This window comes from Lepidothrix coronata, unplaced genomic scaffold (assembly GCF_001604755.1).
Source record: "Lepidothrix coronata isolate B3197 unplaced genomic scaffold, Lepidothrix_coronata-1.0 Scaffold40, whole genome shotgun sequence".
In the NCBI taxonomy this organism is placed as follows: Eukaryota; Metazoa; Chordata; class Aves; order Passeriformes; family Pipridae; genus Lepidothrix; species Lepidothrix coronata.
The window spans coordinates 919807-942496 of record NW_016690220.1 but is presented as its reverse complement, the minus strand read 5'-3'; the positions used below and the strand labels follow the sequence as shown (position 1 = coordinate 942496).

At 45.8% G+C, this 22690-nt stretch overlaps 1 protein-coding gene across 1 annotated transcript in view; it reads left to right on the top strand.

Moving 5' to 3' along the window:
• Positions 1 to 1700: 1700 nt before the first annotated feature.
• FAM65B (family with sequence similarity 65 member B) overlaps positions 1701 to 22690 on the top strand; it is a 68681-nt gene continuing 47691 nt past the window's right edge. The window contains exon 1 of the mRNA XM_017813222.1: positions 1701 to 1886. Coding sequence (XP_017668711.1) covers positions 1826 to 1886 — 61 coding nt within the window. The 5' untranslated portion in view covers positions 1701 to 1825. The remainder of the gene's footprint in view (positions 1887 to 22690) is intronic.

Below are 22690 nucleotides of genomic sequence, written 5' to 3'. Positions count from 1 at the left end.
TCCAGTGGGGCCAGAAACAAGTCCTCTCCCTTACCTATTGGGCCAAACTGTCATCTTTACTCTGTGGGGAAATAGCCAAGGGTAATTTTAAAGCAAAGCAAAGATCACGGGGACCCTCCTAGAAAGAGAGTTCCTCAAGAAGTCTTGCTGATGAGGCAGAGAAACAACTGGGCAGTCAAGCCATCTATATATATATATCTATATGGCCTGTCTTAAACAGACGCCCTAGGATGCTCTTGGCTTCTCCCACATTCACCTAGGAAAATACAGCTTTCCTACCCTGGCAAGGCAGCAACTCCCGGGTTGTGCAGCCAAGGCACCTGATGTGACAGTGAGGGGGAGGCACAAGATCCATGGGTTGCAGCACCACCTTCCAGGGACCTCGCATCCAGAGGAAGGCTGTGCTTGAATTGGTAAGGGGATTTTCGCTTTCTTGTGATGATCAAAGTACTGCCACAGGATTTGCTAATGAACATGGCCTGGGCCGAGGTTAGGTTAGGTGCTCCAAATGGACTTGTCCCATCTTTTGTCTTGTCTTCATCAGGAGTAGTTCAACTTGTGCACTGCCACGCAGAAACCCACTGCTAGAGCTATTAAAAAACCCAATATAATAACTAGAGATGAGCTCATGATATCTGCTTGTGATTCATCATCCGGAAGCTGCAGTGAACACAACTGCTGTGCTGGGAGTCTCACTTCCAAGGGTGTGGCGACACATGCAATTACTAGACTGACTAATCACAGCTTAGTAGAGGTTTACTGTCATTACATTCTAACTTCTGGTAGCAGCAATATGAGGGACTACCTCTGCTAGGCTCCACAGCTATATGTGGACAGACATACACATGAAATATCCTTGAGTGGACTGATGAAGACAGCAGGGCTATGCAAGGCTCAGACACTACACCTGAAGGCCAAATGTATTTTTGTGAGAGTTTGGATTAAGTTTGTTTGTAGAGAAGGTCCTCTCATAAACTGAGAGATCTGACACAAAGGAGTCAACTTGATATATAAAGGTCAGGAAACACAGTGACTGCATGGACCAGTGTGATGCCAAATTAGTAGTGACAGAGACACTCAAATTATATGCCTATTATTGGCAGACAGTGAGTTTTACTTTGATGTCGTTCTGTTGTACACCTGATCAGGAAGGTCCCTAGGTTTGGTAATGCACCACAGACTGGGATAAGTCTAACTGCAAAAATCATGTCCCTGCTAAGGCATCTGCCCAAGGGACAATTGCCATCACCTTGGCTTTCCAGCTTGTCCAGATGTCCATTGCCCTGGGTCACCCCAGCGTGGGTGAGAACGTGCTGTCACTGCTGCTGTGCTAAATAAAAAGTTAGTCCCCTGAACACATGGCACTGAGAGAGATGGGGGGTTTCCTGTTGTCACACTGTCCCTGGGGTGAAAACGAGTTGCTCTGCAGAGCCAGCACGGTGAGTGGTTCCCTGGCTCTATCTCTACCACCAGAAAACATTCACATTCATATGCAAAACCCTTACACGGGCTGACAGGGCTTCACTGCTACAGCATTCAGCAACAGGGCAGGGTGCGTTTTAAGCCTGCCCTGCCTGTCACTGCTCTCAAAATCAACTTCTCTCTCAACAGTAAAGACACTCGACCTCAAAACTCATCTCTAAGACTGGCTGTAAAAAGAAGAGGCGTTGTTTGTATGAATGAGATTGTTTTTGTAAGTGCAGATGCGGAAGCTGTTACCACCAAAATGTTTAGGCAGCTGGTAAAAGGAAATAGTCGAGCTGTAGTGTAGGAACCAGTTCAAGCACTCAGCTCTGGCTGCTCCCTGAGCTGTGTCCTTTCCACGATGCAGCACGCCCAGGAAGATTTGACTGCACCCGGAGAAGAAGATGATGCCTTTGAGGAAGGTAAAGTCATCTTTTATTAAACTAATCCTTCTCCTACTCAGACTAGAGGCTGGTTTCTAGCCTGGGTGGTATTTCTTGAGTAAATCTGAAGTTGTCTCTGGGCTCCAAGGTCACAGGGTGACCAGACTTTCTTTTTCTCCTGAGAGAATGGAGAACAAAAGGACTACAGATACAATAAAAATACTTCTCCTCAGAGAGGAAGTTACTGCAGAAGAAAGCTGAGGGGACACCCAGTGTGTTTTCTACAGTGGCTGCACTGTGCAAAGCAGCACGCTGGGCATTCGACACCACAGGTGCAGCTGTCATTAAAGTAGTAGGAGCTCTTTGCAGGGGCTAAAGGTGATTTGCTACTTAAATTATCTGAGCAGAATTAGCGTCCTCCTCTCCGACTGCCACAACCTGGGGTACTAAGCCAGTGTCATAGTTCCTTATCCCTAAAACTGCTTCTGCTGGTGCTTGATTCCTCACTGCTTGCATCCTGTGCCACCGTTTACATGTGTACTCAGTGCTACCAGGTCAAAATAGGAGAGATGCAGGTAAGAGGACTCAAAGAAGGAGAAAGAATCTGGCCCATAGTGTCTAATTTCTGCCCCTGCTCACTGCTTTGCACTTGAGCAGGGGCCAGGGGGAGAACTTGCTCATGCAAATCTTCTCCCGGCCCCCAGCCCTCCGCAGTTTCCAAGGGAGTTGAAGGCACAAAGAGCTGTCTGGATCCACTCCAAAGACTGTGAACCTTTAAACTCACTTTCAGCACAGCTTCAGCAAGCCTCATTTAAACAAAGCTCAGCTGCGGTTGGTATGGAAAACTTAGCAGTGAATAGTGCCAAATCAAGTTATCTGAGCCCCAGTGAAAGGCACCAACTCTGAAAAGAAAGCAGTTTCAGTGTTGTACTGTCTGTACTCAAATACATTTCTCACGTCTATATGCCCCCACTCTTCACCCTGTGTCCCAGTCTGGGCTCAGAAGGGCAATGAATTTGCAGAAAGAAGAGGGCAGAAGCATTTGCATTATGGAAAAAGTACTGATAGTCCAGGGAACACCTGATGCCATTGGGCAAATCAACTAGCATTGAAAGTACCCTGTTGCATTCCCTGCATTCTGCACTCAACACAGGTGGATACTGCTTCCGAGGATAATCATCCACATGCTCTTACTTGATATGGACATTTTCAAGTGCTCTGAAGAGCCAGTGGGACTTAGGCTTCTTTGCTGTTTCTGAAACCTTTAGCCTATGTTCTTAATTAGAAATGTAGGAAGGAAGGAGAGAAATGTGTTCGAGTTATTTGACACATATATTGTGTTATCTGAAGGGAATGATACACCATTTAAAAAATCCTTTCCAGCCTTTCAGCTAAGTTGTTTCTGGCAGGGCTGATCCTGCAATAGCTAGAGGCTGATCCTGCTTTTCAAAGGCAAGAACATTTTAAAAACCTCTCCATGACCCTGCTTGGAACAGAAGGTTGGAACAGATGACCTCCTGAGGTCCCTTCCCACCTGAGTTATCCTACGAGGCTATGAGTTGGTGACAGCCTCTTCAACTCACCTACATGTAACTGAGAAAAAATGTACCCCAGCTTCTCTCTCAGACAGAGGGTCTGTTGGCTCCCAAATTTGCCAGCCAGAGAGCCCAGACAACACAGGCACAGTGATGGCCTTCCCCTTCACCACCCTCTCCTCTTTTTTGAACAGGTTAGCAGGGAAACATTAACTTTTTGGCTGCAGTTTCAGGAGCGCTGTTGACCCTGGACAACCCAGCTCTCTCCCCTGGGCTGGGTGGGATCCGAGTGGGGAGGAGCAATGCCTGTTTCACTCACGGGGCAGCCCTCGCCTGCTCATGTTGCAGAAACCCAGGCGCCAGCCAAAACTTAGTCACAGGTTTTTAGGCCAGATGGAGGCGTTTGTCAGATGTTGAACTCCCAGCTCAGTGCAGACCACAGCTCTTAGAGCATGCGCTATTTTTTATTATTTTCCACATCCAGATTGGTTTGGAAAACGGTGATGGCAGATCTCTGTCTACCTTTTGAACTTGTCCCAATGCTTAGCTACTGTCACAGTTAAAGACAGCTGCATCTTGTTTCTTCTAGCACTGATTGGTCTAGTCTTTTGAAGTTAGTTTTCCTTCTTGTCCAGGGAGAGCTAAGATCTCACTATTTTTTGTGAATATAAATATCTCATTTACTATCTACAGAATGTATTCAGACCACTCCTATCCTTTGCCAAGCAGACTGTTATCATGACAGTTTCCTTATAAAGTTTTAATCTTTTAAGCATTTTCATGTTCTTGAGACCAGTTCCTTGGTGGACACCAGGATGGAGCCTAGTGCTCCCAAACTGTTAGACCAGGGAGAAATCCAGAATTTATGTGATCTGTTCACTCATACTTTATAAATATATATATATATATCAGGATCAGTTCAAGGGTCTGCTTAAGTCTTTTCAGGTGCCAGCATCATGTGAGGGTCTGTTCTTCACCAGATTTTTCTCTATAATCTCCAAGTCTTTCAGAGTCAAATTTCTCAGGACATAGTCAATGCTATAACTATGGCTTATCTCCTTTGCTCCCAGCTATGCCCATACAGAGCCAGATGAATTATCTCACTTTCTTAAGTAGCCTGTTCTTGGAGTGATTTACCACTTCTCCAGACATCGTGCCATCTACATATTCAGTCAATCATTGTTTAAAATTCCCTTTCAGGTCACTGAAGTGAAAAGAGTTCAATCCCATAGGGAAGAACCAATCTTTGTATGTCCTCACTAGAAACTGGCATCCCTGATGGTTTCTCAGCTGTGTTACATCTGTCAAGATCTCATGCAGTACCAAGTCTTATTTCTTACAGAAGTCCAAGTACACTATCAATGCAATTATTTTCTCGAAAATTCTAACAAGTGCAACTTATTGTATTCCATCTCCTTTAATTTTGCTTATATGACTCTTACATCGGGTACTCCATAAGAAGGCCAGGACCACTGCCAGGCTATCACATCATTGGTGACACAACATGAACTCATAGCTCTCTGGAATTCCTCTAGTGTTTCAAGTTTTTTGAAAAATCAACAAGAAGTTCCTTGAATAACTCTTCTCAAAACTACAGTTTAAAATTCTCCTTTGGGAAAGATAAAGGGGGAAATATTTTCCCATTGATATAGACTGTAAGCTGGCACTGATATTTTCCCACATGCAAACCAAAACATTTGTTGAAAACTTCTGTATTTTCTTCAGCTTAATTGATAATTCCAACATTTTCATATACTTATGCTCCAGGAGGAAATAATTTTTCCCTATTATACATTGAAATGGCAAGTCACAGGGCTGGTTGTGACCAAGTATGCTAGAACTATTTTCAGAAAAAATCAGGTTGACTCTTGCAACAGGTATTCAAGGCTTTGAAACGTTTGTCCTCAAAGAAACTTTGTTAGCTAACTCTCTTGTTTTCTAATAGCAGCCTTGCACTGACATTGTGCTCTCTCCTTCAAAGGATCTGCAGAGGCTTTGCAAGTGACTGTGCTTAGGTTCAGTGAAGCACAACTCCCTCTTCTCTGCAACCTGGCCAGTGTTTAGCAGAGCACAGCTGTAGTATGCAAAAGTTTTGAGAAGAAACTCTTTCAGCCTCTTGAAAGCACAGTCAGTGATAGGTGTTGTTTCTTTTATGGCCTTACTCACTATGTTAATTCGAGGCAAGTGTCTTCAGTTAGTCTTACATTTTTCTTAGGTCAAAACACCTACTCTGGGGAAAATGTTGTTTAAATTTTAGTGACTCTAAGTGCCTTTAGATTCTGAAGTTATATTTCATTAAAAAGAAATCCCTTCCTCTAGCAGGAGGTTTCCCCTCATCACTGCAGCCAAACAGGCATGGATTTTCCCTGGCTCTGTCTAAGATGAGGAGCCAGGAATGCTCTTGTGGCTCCCAGGCCCAGAGAGGGAGGAAGATTTGGGCACAAGTCAGCTCTCTTGGCAGATTCTGGTTTCCGCGGGAGAGCTGAGGACTCACGCAGAGGCATGATGCCATCACCCCAGCACAGCCTCTGACTGGGACTAGAGGCTTGGCACAGCAGGAGCTCCTAGGTCAAGGAGGCACATCTATGTACAGAATTTGCAAGCACTCAGCAAACACAACAAGCATATGGGTCCAAGTATCTCGTTAGCAGTGATCAACATATTCAAACCGAGAATGAACAGGAAAAGTAGAAATTAGGCTGTGTTTTATCACAGATCTTTTCATGCAACTGCTCTAGACTGATCTCTCTTTACATCTCTACTTCTCACCTCCTTTATGTGCCCTCTGGTTGCACCTGGGGTAACCATGACCAGCCTCTCAGACCATAGCTGATGCAAAATCCCATGTATGTTTTCAAGGTGTGGCGGAAAAAATCAAAACTGTCCTTTTCCTTGTGTTCAGTAAGAAAGCCCATGCTCTAGTTCAGTAGACCTGAGCCCCACTTTAGATGGTGTCCTGCACAGTTTCAGAGTCACAGGGCCCTTTCCTTGCCCAGGACTGGTGTGCTGTTATGGCACAGAAATACATTCCAGCACTGCTGTCCATCAAGGCTCCCAGCAGGACAGTAACTGCATCAAACTTTTATGGTGTGCTTTAAAAATGTGCCAGATGCCTTTACATCCTTGTAAAGCCTGCCTGCTCCTATAGGAGAGAAAGGAGTTCTAGCTCTGAGGTTTGGGATCAGCATTGAGGTTTAGCTGAAACGAAAGATAGCTGATGTACATGGTTGTATGCACTGCCTGCACATAATGAGGTTAGAGGTACTGGAGAAAAATGAGGATAAAGCCTTGGATGTTGACTTAAAGTTGAGACATACTCTTTGTTCAGCAACAATTCAGGTTAAGCCACTTTTCTCTTCCCCTAAAGCAATACAAGACACTATGCTTCTCTTGGGCATACAAGTGCAGTGACTTGTCAAAACGTCACGCAGGGACATCCATGTCACAGCTTGGCTGTGACCCATGGGACCAGGTTTCTTTCCATGCCTTATCTAGCTCTGCTTTCATGAGCCCCATCAGGCATGACCCCTCCCCACAGAGCACATCAAACTGGTGCAGCTATAAGCGAATCATGTCTTCCAAGAATATTCATGTGTACATATCATTACGGGTATTCCAGCAGATGCCTACCTCAGAGATATACAGAGATACAGTTTTTCCTGTGTTTTCATCCCAAAGAGGGGCTACTTTTTATCCACCATTCAAGTGCCTAATATCTCAGAAGGCTGTTGTAAGGATGAGCAACCTTGTGATGTATCAAGCATGGGAGCTTCTCCTTCCTGACTGCTGGGAGAAAGTGGATCAGTGTCCTGAAAACGTTTACAGGTCCCACCAGCCCTACTTGTCCTTTCGGCTTATCTCACGTTCCTGAAGGTGGAGAACACGTGTGCTGTCCTTGCTGCAGCTCAGAGAATAAGTCCCATCACCAAGGCAACAGTGTCTGCTTCATCCAGATAGATAGACTGTAGAGATATTTGGCCTATAAACTCAGATTGAAGCACCTTTCTCCAAGAGCATGATCAGACTTATTTAACACACAGTACAAGGCCATCAAGGAAAAGAAGGTGTTCTCTTACAGAGCATTTTTTCTTATCCCTGTTTACACTGAATGCTCCGCTCACCTGCTCCTTGCAGCTGCTTCTTTTTGGTTGTGATCCATGGGCAGACACAGAGTTATGCGAACTGGGGAGAGAGCTTTTTTTGGTTGGAGGAGTCAGTGCAAGACACCCATCCCCACCCTAGGCACCCCCACACTGACCCACCCACAGTGCTCCAACCCGTCGGCACTTCCAGCTGTCCTGGGCAGCTGGAGGGCTATTTTTAACAGGGCATCCTGCTCCATCTATGAAGCAGGAAATTTTGAGTCCATGAGGCCCGAAATGAAAAAAAAAAAAAAAAGGAAAAAGATTGAAATGAGAGACACTTTCTGCTTTGTTCTCTCTCTATTTTTTAATTAAAGATCTTTGATCTTCTTGGTGTTTCCTTCTCTGTTTCTTGAAGACAATACTTTTGGTTCATATCCGTTGACAATATTTCTAGATCACTAATAATAACAACAGTGAGGGGAAAAAACAGGCCAGATAAACAAGTGGCATTTAACCAGCCCTCAGAGAAAAGAGGAAGGTATGTACAAGCCAGAGAGAAACCACTGATCAGGTGTGCTTGGGGCATCTTCTAAGCTTGCAAAACAAGTGTCTTACTAAAGTCTGAAGCAAAATTGCCTTCTTTTTCACACATTTTTCCCCTCCTGTTTTTACATAGTGTCTTTACAAAGCTCTGTGAAACACAAGCTTTTTGTCACTCAGTCCCATCATTAAATTCACAAAATAAATGTGCCTTGGCTAACATGAGCAGGTGGCGTAAACAACTTCACCCCTTTAATAATTCGAGGCACAGCTCAGCTGCCTGTGAAATGAGCTTCCGCCTGCCAGGATGCTAAAACCAAAGACTTGTGGTTGGTGTACCAAGGGTGTGACAGGCACAAAACAACTGGGTCAGGAAGTGCAGAGTTAAAAGACAAGGAGTGAAAACAGTCTGAGAGCATATATTAGAGAGAAAGAGAGAGAAAAGAGCAGTCAAGCACTTGACAATGTCGCAGAGGCACTAAAAAGTTAGTGGTGGGAAGATTTCCCAACACTAGGGAAATATATATATTTCAGCATTGCTTGTGAGGGTGAGGGGTGTTGTCAGGCCTCACAGAATTTTAAGCAGTATGTTCTTGATCTGGCATCCAAGAGTGGAGAAATAGTTTGAAGTAGGGGTTTATGTTGTGAAGAGTCACTGGTATTCCTGTGTCTTTGGCAACTGGAAAACAGGTGAAGAAAAAACACTATGGAAATCCTGAGCATAATAGGCTTAACTCTGCATAACTTCCGAAGGCTGACATTGGCTTACTCTGGTTTAATTGTGGACAGTCTGGGAATTGGAAAGTTAAGAGACCCAGAGCTTGGAAATGATACCTAGAGTTCAAATGGTTGGTAAAAAGATAGAAAAACAAAAAGTGAGGTAGAGAGAAAGGAAGCCACAAAGAGTGAGAAAATAAAGGGGTATTTTGGGGAAACACCTGGCCTTTACTGACTATGTCACAGCATTGCATAAGCCTGCCTAAAACTAGTCACAACCCATCTCTCAGGGAGGAAAAATACACTCAAAGTAGCCCAGCCCAATAAATGCTTAATCCCATAATCTCAGGTGAAATGACCACCCTGGGAAGCAAACTCCAAAACTGCCCCCAAAACTCAGAGCTCTCTGAAGTGCCTATAGCACTGCACACAAGAGCTTGCAACAGCTCTCCTTTCATCACAGCCGGCTGCTCCCCGGGCCAGCCCTGCCTTCCTGCCCACCCCGTGCCCAACCCTAGGGGAAGTCACATGCAATGATGAGCTTTTGTGCAATACCAGAGTGAAAAGCCCTCTGGTGTCCCCTGAGGAGTGTGCCTATGGTTCAGGTATGGCAGCAGCCAAGCAGCGATCCAGGAGCTTTCCTGTAGGGGTGTCACAACCACCTGTGGTGGAAGAGAGAGGGATAGCCTTTCTTGGGGAGCTCAGTGGGATGGCTAAAAGCTCTGTGACTTTATTTTCATTGACATAGACATTAAGTTTTCAGGGACTCCTGCAGGACCTCAGGGAGATGAGCTTATAAAATCTCACATATTAGCCCTACGGCTCTCTGAACTTTGTGATTAAGATGCCAGTGGCTAGCAAGGCTGGCCAGTGTTCAGGCTCTACAGCATAAATGGAGCTTTGCTCACATCCTTCTCGCTACATGGTAGCTCAGGGCAGTGGAAGGGCTCTGTTGTGAACATGGATGTAACTTACTTGACATCGTGTTCATTTTAACAGTGTGGTTGTGACTGTGTAGAAGTGCAGTTTGCCAATTGAGAGCTCCTGAAAGTTTTGAAGTCCCACTCACTGCGTTTTCTCATGCAACCAGGAAGAAGAAAAAATAAGGACAGGGCCCAGGTAATGGCACAGAGCTAACGGAGGCAGCACCAAGCAAATAAGACTTTTTTCTGCCTTGAACGTCACCAGCAGACCAGAGGTCACTGTGGTTTCTTAATGCTGGTAATGTAAAGAGCGGAGCGAGCATAGCCTGCTTCTTCTGGGGAACCTGTGAGTTCTGGAGTGTCGTGTGCAGAATCCATCCAATTTATGAATTGAATGATCCAGGAACTTAGGTTTACATGAGGAATGAAGGATTGGGCCTTCACACTGAACTAACAGATTTCCTTTTCTTGAATGTCTTGGAGAAAAAAGAGATTTTATAGATGTAGATAGATTTGAAACTAGATAGCATTTCTGAGATCCTTCTACAAACACATGCAAGGAGTGCCACACTAGCACTTTTTTTTTTTTGAGAGAGGGGTGGGAATGTTGAAAAGAATCCATATAAAAATATTCTAAAAGAAAAATGAAGCCACAGGAGGAGCAGAGCACTCCAACACTGCTGAGCTCAGCTCTGGAGTTGGATGTCTGTAGCTTTTTTTTTAATTTCCCTGTTGAAAAGCAAGCAGCTCGGGAGGTCCTGATGTGCTCTGCCTCTTCTGGCACTCTGGGGAGCTTCCTGCCCACTCTATTCCTGATGCCTGTTGTGAGCCAAGGAAGAGTTAGCTTAATCAGCAACACCAGCCCCTGATTAGTGCCAAGTTTTTGTCATTAATCACTTCAAAAATCACTGCACCAAAAATAGTTCCCAGGGTCAGATGTTCAAAAACTGACGAGGTTTCTCTGGTGTCATTTAACTTTAGCTGCAAAGCTAGACCACACCCCTAAAGAAACACTTCTTGTTTGTTTTACATTACATATTGTTTGTAAATTCTTTTAATTCAAATCCACTCACAGCCCCAGTGACATGGTATGAAAAGCTGCTCTTCACCTTTCCTAGAGGAAAAGATTTCTCCAAGCGGTTAAACACCTCCAGGTGAAGGCAGGCTGGACCAACAAGCAACCTGTATTCCCTCAAGACATGAGTGGGCGTACTGGTCTCAGGGTTTAGTCATGAGCTTCTCTGTGTTGTGGACCACCCTCTCTCCTTTGGAATCTCAGTCCAAATATTTGGCAGATGCACTTGGGGCTCATTACATTACAGAGGCAGTATGTTCACTGCGCTCCCCCGAATGGCATTTTGTGTGTGCTGCACTTGTTTTACATTTGCTATATTTAAGCCACAGAAATATGCGCTGATGAGGAAAAGAGGGAAGTGGCGGTATCTGGGGGGCAGAAAGGGAATTAAAATCATTTCTCAATGCTGCAATCATCTGTGCAGAACCACGGACCAGGAGAAGGAAAGAGGAGCGTGGTCTCTGACTGCACCAAGGACCTTGCTGTGTCACCCATACTGCTGTGTATCTGGGAATGATTTCAGGGCAAGTCTGGTGTTACATTAGTGTAACTGAGGGTAGAAATTGCCTGGAGCCTGTGCCCCAGAGCTTCCTCCTGGGTTTCTATCGTGAAACTGCCATGTTAGGGACATGCAGGAACACAGGTGCACAGCACTGCAGGATTCATGCACGGGACCTGATTTTTAAGTTGTCTGGCATTATTTGTTCCTTTTCCCCCACTCTCAGACTTTGCAGCCTTCTCCTACCTGACGACCATTTTCCCCAGACCATGCCCATCATCTCTGCAACTTCTCCCTTCTTAACCATGACCTGTGGAACAACTACTGAGCAGGAAGAAGGCAGTCCCTGTTTCTACACTGCTGCTGGAGGTCACAGCAAGGCACGCCAAAGTCCCGAGTGCTCCTGACCTGCTTTTTCAGTCATGGACTTAGGATACCTTTGGTGGTTGTTGACATGTCCCATAGTGTCTTGTCCCATATAATACAATCCTTCCAGGCCTGCTGTCTGCTTCATGGCATGGGGCAGACAAGTATGGGGCTGGAACAGCCATGTCTGAGACTAACAACCAGAATGTGCTTGGACATGTACAAAGAAAGATTTTCTCCTCCTCTGTGCTTCAGAGCTTGCCCCAAATTTGCCTCACAAGTGCAGGTGAGGGTACAAGGGGAATCTGGAGATGAACATGGGCTGGGGCCACATTTTAACTGCAGTTCTGATGTAGCCAGCAGGTTTCAGCAGCAGGCATTACTGTCTGGTAGCATGGGTAGAGATGGTTTCAGTTCCTAAGAACCCCAAACACAGCAGGGATCTCAGCCTGTTGTCGTGTTGGAAGATGAAGGTTGTGGCAGGGAGCCAGGTCTGGGCACTTGAGAGCCAAGAAACAAGAAGGAGGCAAGAGATTACCTAGCGATTCAAGAAGATCCCAATGAAGAAGCTAGGAACATATTGACTTTCTGTCTACAAAGCTAAATCCATTCCTGGAGATGGCCTTCTTGATCGTGTTGGTTATATTGGGACAGGCTGTCCTGAGCAGGTATCTCACATGCTGCAGACCCATGGAAAGCACTGGGTTCTACTCTCTGCTCTCCTCTGGGGGAGGTGGTTTCACAGCTGTCCAGCAGCAGGACTTTAAGCCAGCCCATCACCAACCTTGTCTGACAGTCAGGCTCCCAAAAAGTAGGCTAACAACGTCATACTTGTCTCTTCAGATCTCTGATCCCTCCTGTAGCTTTGATCATTGCATAGCATAGCTGACTTCCAGCTGTCCAGGAAAGCAAAAATTCGTTTCCAGCAAGGAATGCTCTTGAAAAACAAGAGAGGGAGAAAAAATAAGGCTAGAGCTGCTGTACTAGACAAGCCATCCACACACTTGGTGTGCACTTAAGAGCGGCTCAGCTAGCTCTGGTTGCTAAGCAGTCTGAGAAACTGGAATGTGCTTCTCCCTCCAACCCTGCATGAACATTGCCACCCAAAGTCTGCCCAGAAGAGGCATTGGGGATGATTTCAAAACAGGTTATGGGGAAAAAAAAAATGCAATTGGTGGCTCATTTGTCCTGCTCCCTCAAGTTACGTATGTGAGGGCAGGTAGGATGCATGCTTGTGCATACTCCTTTGGAACTTCAAATGATGCCACAGGCACAGACCATGGGTGGGAAGTATTTTTGATCTGAAGGCAGCTATCTCAGACCACCACAAATTCAGCAAGGTGGGACAAAGAAGAGATAAAAGAAGGATTACTTGTGGGAAGGGTTATCTCGTGTAGTATATCAAAAGATAAAGGTGACTCCCCTTTCTGTCCCTAGCCCTCTTTGTCTGCATCCATAGCTGTTCCTCAGTATACCAAGTGTGTCCTGACCACCATGCTACAGGACACAACCACTGCATTATTCATTGGTCATTCCCAAAGAGCATCTGGCCAGAAGTCCCAGAAGACTGAATTTGTTCCTGAATCACTGCAGAGGATCAGTGCTCATAACTTTTTCCCACAACGTGCCCTGGAGCAGCAGGTGGAAATCTTTGCAAAAGCAACATCATGAGAAATTAGGAACTTGAGGGTGGAGCAGCAACACTGTGATGGGAAGTAAAAGGGGGGAAATGGTTGCACAGTGGTTAGAGGATGTCAGCAGTGAAAAACAACTGGGTATCAAACTCTTTTAGAAGGAGAGCAAGTGTTACAGGATGACAGTGAATGCAAGCTAAATGTACTGGGCAAGCTTGGCTGACAAAGAAGGTATAAAAACTGGAACAGAGTCAATACAAAGAGCAGCACAGGCAGGGTGTAGTAGAATTGTGGCAACACTTCAGTATGTTTAATTGGAAAAAGTAATGGTGAACTTGGTTATGATCAGCAATGATCAGCAACTTAAAGTTCACATTTTGCCCAGATTTCTCATGGCAGGTGTCAGACTCTTGTCTCTTACCTCTCCCCTAAAAGCTTTTCCAAGTGATGGCTCCAGTACCTGCCATGTTCCCCAACCTCAAATATGATCATTCACCTCTGGTTTTTGACCAAAGTCCCCAGGTGAGAGCAGTAAGGTTTGCACCCTGTGTTCCCACAGAAGGCTTGCCTGGGGATGATACCTGCTGGAGATGTCCTATGGGATGTTCATCAGCAATATAAAGATGCCTTGTGCATCCCTTATGAGCATGGCAGATACACAGAAACACAGCATAAAGGAGTTAGAACAGAAAAATAAATAAATAGTCTTCCTTAAAGGCTTGATCAGCCCTGATCTACCTCAAACAACCAAAACTCAGAGTTGTGGTCTGCTCACCCATCCCCGCACTTCCTTTGGCCTCTTGCTCGTCCAAACATGCTAATGAGAAACCTCCATGTGAATTCCTGTCTGCTTAGTCTGCTGAGCACTGCCACCCACCACCAGCCCTTGCTTTCAGGTGAATGAAGTCACCCAGGACTGAGCTAAGTCTTTGTATCTGCATAATAGACATACATCCCCACAGCAAGCAGGAAAATTGCAACAATGTCGCACATTTGCGAGTGGGTCCACACAGAGTCCTCCCACAGAGTATTTTACGGGGGAAAGAGAGTTTCCTGCAGACCTCTGTCCAGACTACTGGGTCCTGCTCCCCTTTCCAACTTTGTCTAGACACATCTGCAACAGGTCTGAAAGCCTCCTGTTCTGTTGATTCACGGTATTCAGTGGGCTGGAGCCTGTGCGCCGGAGCCTGTGCGCCGTCGATGGGAAAAGTGAAGTACTTCTTGTTACATCCACCCCCCTGAGCGACGTGTAACTGATGCATATCAGCCAGAAAATCCTGCTCAGCCCCTTCAAGAAGCCTTCTGGGTGCCTGGGAGGGGCAGAGCATTTAGATGGCCTCTGACTATAATCTCTTCTCTGATAATCCTGATTTACTCTTCGGCCTGGAAGCAAAGGCTAACAGAAAGCAAAGTGCTACGGCAAAGCTCAGTAGGTAATTTAGTAGCTCTGGCTTAGTTGTCTCAAGTATAATGCGGGGTTACTATCGCTGAAAATTAGTGTTTGTGAAGGTGCACTGGAGCTGGCAGGGAGATGGAAATGCAGCCTAATTGGCAATTATTGCTTTGCAAAGGTCACTGTTTTCTGGAAACAAAGCTAGAATCAGCTGTTATCACTTAGAAATTTCACTGGGGACACTCACGATGACCTATTTTTAACATAACAGAAGATCACACTGCAATAGTGAATAATTTATAGGAGTAGTAGCATGATCACAGCCACAATACAATGGCAGCTTTGGTTCCTGCTTGATGATGGAGGGAGACAGAGCTCTCTGGCAATTTCCACTGAATTAGCAAAACAAGACACACGTGGAATGACTGACCCGAGCCTTTCAAAAGCATGTATGTCAGGATGAATATATGTCCAGAAGGCCTAAGTGGGGCAAAGATTTTATCTAGAGCATCCTTAAATCTACTCAGTCTCCCAGCTGTTTCAACAAGCTACAGCACTGGGAGCAGGGAAGTGGGAATGTGTGTAGGGTTTGTGGTGATGGAGAGGAAGAGATTAGCTTTCTGTGTTTGCTATGCAAAACTGTATTGAGAAAACAAGAGAAACAGCTCATATGTATTTGCATAGGATAGAGGATATTTCCTTGAAAGAAGATGCTGCAAAGTGAATGAGGTATTTGCATCTGCAACCTTAAGTTCAAAGAATCTTTTGCAAGATAAGACCAAAAGGTCCAGAGGAAATTAGTAACAATTGCCCTGAACTGTAGAAGCCTCAAGGTTAATGTAAGATGCTGCAATTTGTCTATGGCACAGAAAATCTTTAACAAATTAAGCAGGCTTCCACAGTGAGAGCTGCCACCCCCTAAAAGGCTGAAACGGACTCAAGCGCATATTAAGTATGCATGATGAGACATTTATAGCTTTCAGCATTGCCACAAATATTTCCTCTCCTCTTCCCCTGGCATTCCATAGCCCAAAGCGCACAGCTGCTTTTTCCAGAAAGCAACTTCTCTGCCTTAGCCTCAGAGTTCACATCCGAAGTGACATATATGAAATGGGTGAATAGTTGATTCAGTCAGAGACATAGAAAGGTCACCCTTAAAATTTTGCCTTGGAGCTACAGCGATGGCACTGTGTTGGCAGAAGCCCCTACACTTTTTCTAGTGGAGAAGTGGGTTCCTCTGGAAATGCCACAGCCGTGGTTGCTATACAACACATTTGAACTCAGAAACCTTGGAAATAGCCTGTAGGCCCCAGGGGTCTGCACACCAGTGTGAAGAGCATCCTTTTCTGCTTTTACTGAATCTGGAGTAATTTTCTTTCATTTCTGCTTTTTAAGGCTATGGGGTGCTGTTTATTTTCAGCATACAATATCAATAACTCATCTTCATTGTTACTGCTGAAAATCATTCAAGATGATAGGTCAGATTGGATTTTTTATTCAGGGACAGCCTTGGTTTGTTGTCTTTTTTTTTCCCATGCACAATGCTCCGTGAAAACCTAACTCTTTCTTGTAATTTCCTTAACTTCTCCATGCAGTATCATTCTCTGTGTGACAGGTCTGTGTACTTCATGAAAAACCTTTGCATTTGAAAGGGTAAGTCTGCCTATCCTGACCCAAATGGGGAAAGATACAGGCATATAGGGAGGGCATCAGTATTGCCTCCTCAAGCCACCTTCCAAATTGTGTCTATTTACCAACCCATAGATCTGCCAGGGATTCCCTCTGTCCTCCAACCCACAAAAAAAAAAAAAAAAAAAGGCACTTTCAGCTATCCAAGAAGCACAAGGGAGAGCTTGTTGAAGGACCCTATAACAGCCTTAAATGTTGGCAGAGGAACAGCAAATAGTATATAAAATACAACATGTGTGTTTGGTACTTCTGTTGGTTGATGTAAAGTCTAGCGTGTAAAAAAAGTCGCAAAAGAGAAATTAAGAACTCCTAAGGACAGCAGTAAATACAGAATACTTACACCTACAGAGAGATGTATTTATAGTAAAAAGGACTATACATTTTGGAAGGATGACTAAATTTGAAGAAAATACCCTGCAGTCTCTGGGAAAATGTGGTATTCCTGCCTCTTTTTTCTCAGGGTAACAGAGGAAAGATGTTCAAAGGAAGAAATGCAAGATCCGTTCATTGCAACGTTTTTTCATTTATACTCGCCTTTAACTGCTGTGTTCAGCCCGCCCAATATCCAAATTTAGAGCTCTCACACACACCCCGCTGAAGGCAACGGAGGATACAGTGAGTGGCCCACGGGCCACGAGGAAGGCAAGCGGCGGCAGCCCGTTCCCTGTACTGTTCCACGGGGGAGTGGTATTTTGTGGATGTCCCACCTTTGGGACAAACCGCCCGAGAGGCCAGGCGGGTGGAATGGAAAAATGGAAGAGCCCCACCACCGCCGCCGCTCCCAAAAAGGTGCGGAGCCACCAGCAGCGCCAGCCCCGCCACATCCCGCCGGGACGAGCCCACAGCCGGCTCCGCACCCCCCGCCCCGCCCGCGGGGGCGGGCCGCGGCCGCGCAGCGCCGAGCAGCAGCACCGCCTCCGCCTCCTCCTCCTCCTCCCTCCCGCAGCTCCGCAAGGAAAAGCCGGCAGCGGCTGCACTGGCTGCCAAAGCGGCTGTGCGCGGCGACTGCCGGCGGGTTGTTCTCCGCTCCTCCTCGGTTTTATTATTTTAAAACTTTAAATTTTTTAGTTTGTTTTTTTTTTTTTTTAAGAAATTATTATTCGCTGTTATTAATTTTGCGGCTGCGGACGCTGCCGCCCGGGATGGGGCACCGCGGTGCCCGAGGAGCGCTGGGCGGCGGGCGAGCGGCGTCCCGAAGCGGGCTGTGAGCACCGCCGGCAGCAACAGGTACCCGGCAGGGCTCCGACACGGGTGGAGGTCGAGGAACCCGCGTGGGGAGGAGGGGGCGCTGCCTGTGCCGAGCATGGACGTGGCCGAGCGGAGCCCGAGGGCTGCGGGGCTGAAGAGCCGCTGTCACAGGAGCGGCTCCCGACCCCTCTCATCCGCCGGTGGCGGGGAGTTAGGCGGCGGCAGGGTTTTGAGGAGGACAGAGGGGCTTCTGGAGGGCTTCCCGTGCGTGGTTTTAGGCTGTGAATGTGAAGAAAACGTTGGTTGTGGGTGCTCGCTGAGGGACACGAAACTGGTTTCATGTTTTCTCACAGCATGTGGAAGTGCTTAGCCCTGTTTCCATAAAAAAAATCTCAGCGTTTCCTTAGGTCTTGTCTTTCTATTTCCAGTGAGGTTTTATGGTATTACTGGTTGGAGGAGAGCTTAGAACCTCTTAAGTTCCCCTTTCTGTCTCTGGCTCATTCCCAAGGACTGATGCAAACCCATTACACACTGGCATTGCTCTTCAGTTTACCTTTGAATGCCCTGGTTACAAAAGGTCATCCTAATCCTGTGACTGGTCTTTCTATTGCTGTGTTAACCGGGCATTTTGCTGTCTCTCATTCAAAGTTTCAAAAAGCTTTCTGGAAACTGTGTGCTTGTGGCCATTCTGCCTCTGCACCCTTTCATCCATCTCCCCGGGAAGAGCTGAATGTATTTCTAGTGTAGTTTCAGCATTCATTAATCTGGCCGTGCATTCAGCCACGCTCATCTTAATTACCGTGTTTGAGCTGCTGTCACGCAGCTGGAGCCCGGGGCAGGGAACACGCTTTCCAACAGAAACATTATCTTCATCTTCTCCAGTGGCTAATTAGGTTTCACAAACATCCTTCTCCTGCATAAACAAAAGTAGGAACATACCCAAACAGGGAGCTTGCGGAAGGAGACATGAAAGGTGTCTTTCCTGGAAGATTTCTGTGCTGGCTGCCCAGCTGTCTTCGAGGTCTTCACACACTGGGAAGAGATACTGTGGGATCGGGTTTATAGTGACCAGACTCAGGAAGGTATCCATTGGGATAGGTTAGGAGCCCTGCTTTATAAACATAATGGGCAAATGTGACAGATTGTTCCGCATTTAAGTGTGGGTGGGTATATCTGTTACACAGTGGGAGCCTAAAGGCAGCAAAGTTTATCTTTTTTACCATAAATTCAACATTTCTCAGCTAGTAACTGAAAGCTCTAGTACACTCACTTAAGATGGTGTCTGCTGCTTGCAAGTGCAGATAAGCACTTGTGCAGTGTGGACTTTTACAATCACAGCATCCATAACCTGATGCTGGTTTAACTTTTCCCATCCAAACAGCACTTCCTTGTCAAGGTGTGAGCTTTGGGGGTTTTGTTTGGTTGGTTTTGTTTTTAAGAAGAAGCATATTGAATTTATTTCCAAGATCCTGCTTAAGAAGCAGAGCACTTAGCTTTTTCACATCTCTATTCCTCTCTAGAGTGACAGTACAGTTGTATCTTAGAGGTTTTTCTCTATTCTGTTCCATTACTTCAGCAGAATTAATATTTCTTAAATGCTTGGGAATGTGTAAGGGGAGAAGTGTGTGGTTTGTGAAGAAGCATCCATAAGTGAGAAAGGTGCTTTGCTTCCCTTGAGCTCTCAAGGCACATGACAATTTATTCACTTGTATCACAGAACAAACACTCGAGGTAAGACTGTTGTGAAGAATGGCCTCAAAACTCACAGCAGCATGTTTACAGGCTGTGCAGGGTTACCTTTTGCTCTTTGATATTTTTAAGCCTGAACAGGCAGAAAGATAACTTCCAGACAAAGCATACTGCTGAAAAAGGTCCGATTCTGGGGGAAGCTGCTTTGCTTCCCCACTGGGAAGAAGTGGGAGTGAGAACTAAAGGCAGCATTGGCTTTTTCCAAAAAAGGGATGACTGGTCTGACTTTTTTTTTTTTTTTTTTTTATTCTCATGCTGTACATGTGGCACTGACAAGCTGCTCCCAGACAACCACTTTACTGGGGTATTTTTCGTCAGGCAAGTTAAGCTGCAAGCAGCAGGGACATAGACAGCTTGTGTCTGTGGCCATTCAGCCAGCACAGAGCATCAGCTGAAAGCAGAAGGGCAAGGAAGTGAGGAGAGTGAGTGATGCCTGAATGCACGCTCCTGGCACGGGCTTGTTAGAGAGGACCAGGACATGAATTAGTATCAAATAGGGGCCTGTCACATCACTTTCAAGCTGTGTGGTTCCTGGACCACTCTATTAACAAAATGGGGAAAAAAAATTGTTATTGTCTCACCTGGCAGGAGCTTGGAGGTCATTGTTCTATTCACTCAGCTTTCAGTGCTCATTGCTTTTCTGGCAATGAGGTTGTTAAAAGAAGTTTCTTAGTAAGAGATTCTCAACATTAATCAGCAAGAACACACACTGACAATTTTTTTTGCCCACCAGTTTTGCACAGTTCGTGCCACTGATTCCAAGATGTGCTTGCCCTTTTAAAAGACAGAGAAGGAACTGGGCTCACTGAATTTAAGGTCAAATGTAAAGTCTTTTGACAGCTGAAGTGATTTTGCTCTGGAGGACTTTACAAACCATGGTGGCTACATTTTGGAAGTGTAACAGTGTCAACGAGAATTTAAGTTGCCAACATCTTTGTTTCCTGTGCTGTCCTCCAGACAGCTTGGTTATACCAGAGCAAAGACAAGAGGGCAGTCTGTGAGCAGAGGAGCCAGGCAGCTGGAGGAGGAATGGCAAGATGGGCTTTGCCAACTCTCCGTGAGAGAGCTGGAAGGAGAGCGGCAGCCAACACTGGATGCAGTAAACTGGATCATATTATATCTCTCTGCCTAATGTCAGGAATGGCTTAGCTAAGGCTGGGCAGCCAGCTCACTTTGAGCCTCACGACCGTCTTTCCCTACATACCCCAAATCAAAGCAGAAACTCTGCCTTTTCCTGGCCACAGCTGTTCTGCAGCTTTATTTCTGCTCCTCAGTGCAAATGCTGCTCATGCCCTCACTTATCTGCACCCAAGTGGGCTGTGTGGCTAGCCAAGGGCTGGCTTAATCCTGTCCTGTCCCATCTCGAAAAGCTGGTGCTCTGGCTCTTGCTCCAGGCAGGTATTTCAAGGGCAAAGAAAGAAGTGGGTACCAGGTAATCCTCTGTGGGAGCTGGCTTTGTCCCTGTTTGGCAACCTAGGGACAGCTGCTGTGCCAAATCTGGTCTGCTTCCTGGGACACCTTGAACTCTTGTTTTACAGCAAGTGGGCAGCAATTTTATTTCAACTTTCATAGAATCGTAGAATGGTTTAGGTTGGAAGGGACCTTTGAAGGTCATCTAGTCCAACACTCCTGCAAGAAGCAAGAACATCTTCAACTAGATCAGGTTGCTCAGAGATCTGTCCAGCCTGACCTTAAATGTTTCTAGGGATGGGACATCTACCACCTCTCTGGGCAACCTGTGCCAATGTTTCACCACCCTCACTGTAAAAAAAAATTCTTACGTCTATCCTGAGTCTTCCTTTTTATAGTTTAAAACCATTACTACTTCCCCTATCACTACAGGTCTGCATCCAGGGGATTTGGATTCAATCCCGTGAGTTTTTGCTCTCAGCTCTAGCTTTGAAGTGCCTTTGCTACTGGGTCTGGTGCTGTTGGGAAGAAAGAGGATCCCCCCCCCCCCCCAATTATATTCAGGTTAATTAGGGAGCTGCAGCGAGGCTCCAGGAACTGGGTGTATCCCAGCCATGATCAAAAAGCTGGTCCCAGTACACACTGCCCCACAGGATCTGGAAGGTGTGAAGAAGGGCAGGTTCATCAGTGGTCTTGAATTGCTTTTTGTCAGCCACAAATACAGACCTTGCCTTGGTCTTTGCATCCAGACTCTGCACCCAGTGGCCTTAAGAAGCAGCGAGTCCCCTGAGCATGACACAAGAGTAACTGGCTTTTTTTCCTAAAGTTATCTTTTTCTTATGTCTTTTTATGTTACAAGGGTATCCTGTAATTTTTACTTCCCAACCAGCACAAAAGAAATGACGAATTAGCACAGAAGTATGTGAGCATCTTTCTTCTTTTCAATGGGAGTAACAAATTGAAGCTGACAGTTCCCTGGAACCGGTGCAACACATGAAGTAGTGACAATAATACATTTTATCTTCCAGCCCTTTTAAAGCATCAGAAGCTCTCTGGTCCCTGATGCCTCTAGTAAGCTGACCTTGGCTAGCAGAGTCAGCTACCTCATTACTGCTGTCCCACTGCTCACAGCCTGCCCTCTCTCCTGGCCCTCCAACAGCCCTATTAGCTGCAGTAGCTATAGCTTCTGGGGTTGTGTGGCCTGCTGGTAACCCTTCAGTGACACCAGAACTGTTTCAAACAATCCCTTCTGCATTAAACTTTTGGTTTTTTTTAACTAAAAAAAAAAAACAAAAAAACATTTAACTGCAACACCCAGAGGTTTGTCAGAGATGATTTTGTCCTGGAAAGCTCACCAACAGGAAAACTTCGCAGCAGAGAAAATCTATCTGATCATCACTGAGGTTCTGTTTTAGCTTGTGCCTTCACCTCTACAGATCACCAGGCTAGACTGACCCTATATTTTACTATTTAGACCTTTCTACTTGAGCTGACAAAAGGAAGGAACTAATTTACAGTGAAATCTCTCAGAGACAGGCAAATAAGCACCTGTAAATAGCTGCAGAAAGTTCATGTTTCCACAGACAGGCAAGGTTGAACACCACAGCTTCCTTTCTTTCTCCCCAAATTAACATCTTGCTGTCTGAGCAGACAAAACAGATTGATTTTTTCCTCAATGAGGTGTCTTTCTTCTTTGTCAAATTTATGCTAGGAGACTGAAGCTAAACAGAGGAAAAAAAAATCTTGGTTGTAGCGAATGCACTCCTTGAAGATGCCTCAGAAGTTCTGGGAGGCAGGGCTCTTGCTTGGGGTTGAGGTGGCGGCACTGGTCTGTGGTACTGCTGCAGGCAGGCAGGTAGGGTGGACAGTGTAGCTCTATATTCAAAGTCTGATGGGCCTCTAGTAGTCTAGTGGTTAGGGTGCAAGACTCTCACCGCTGCGACCCGGGTTCGATTCCCAGCCCCCCGGGCAGATGGAGCTCGTTAGCCCTGTGAGGCAATCCATCTAAGAGAAGGTCACTCTAAACAAACCTACGTCCTG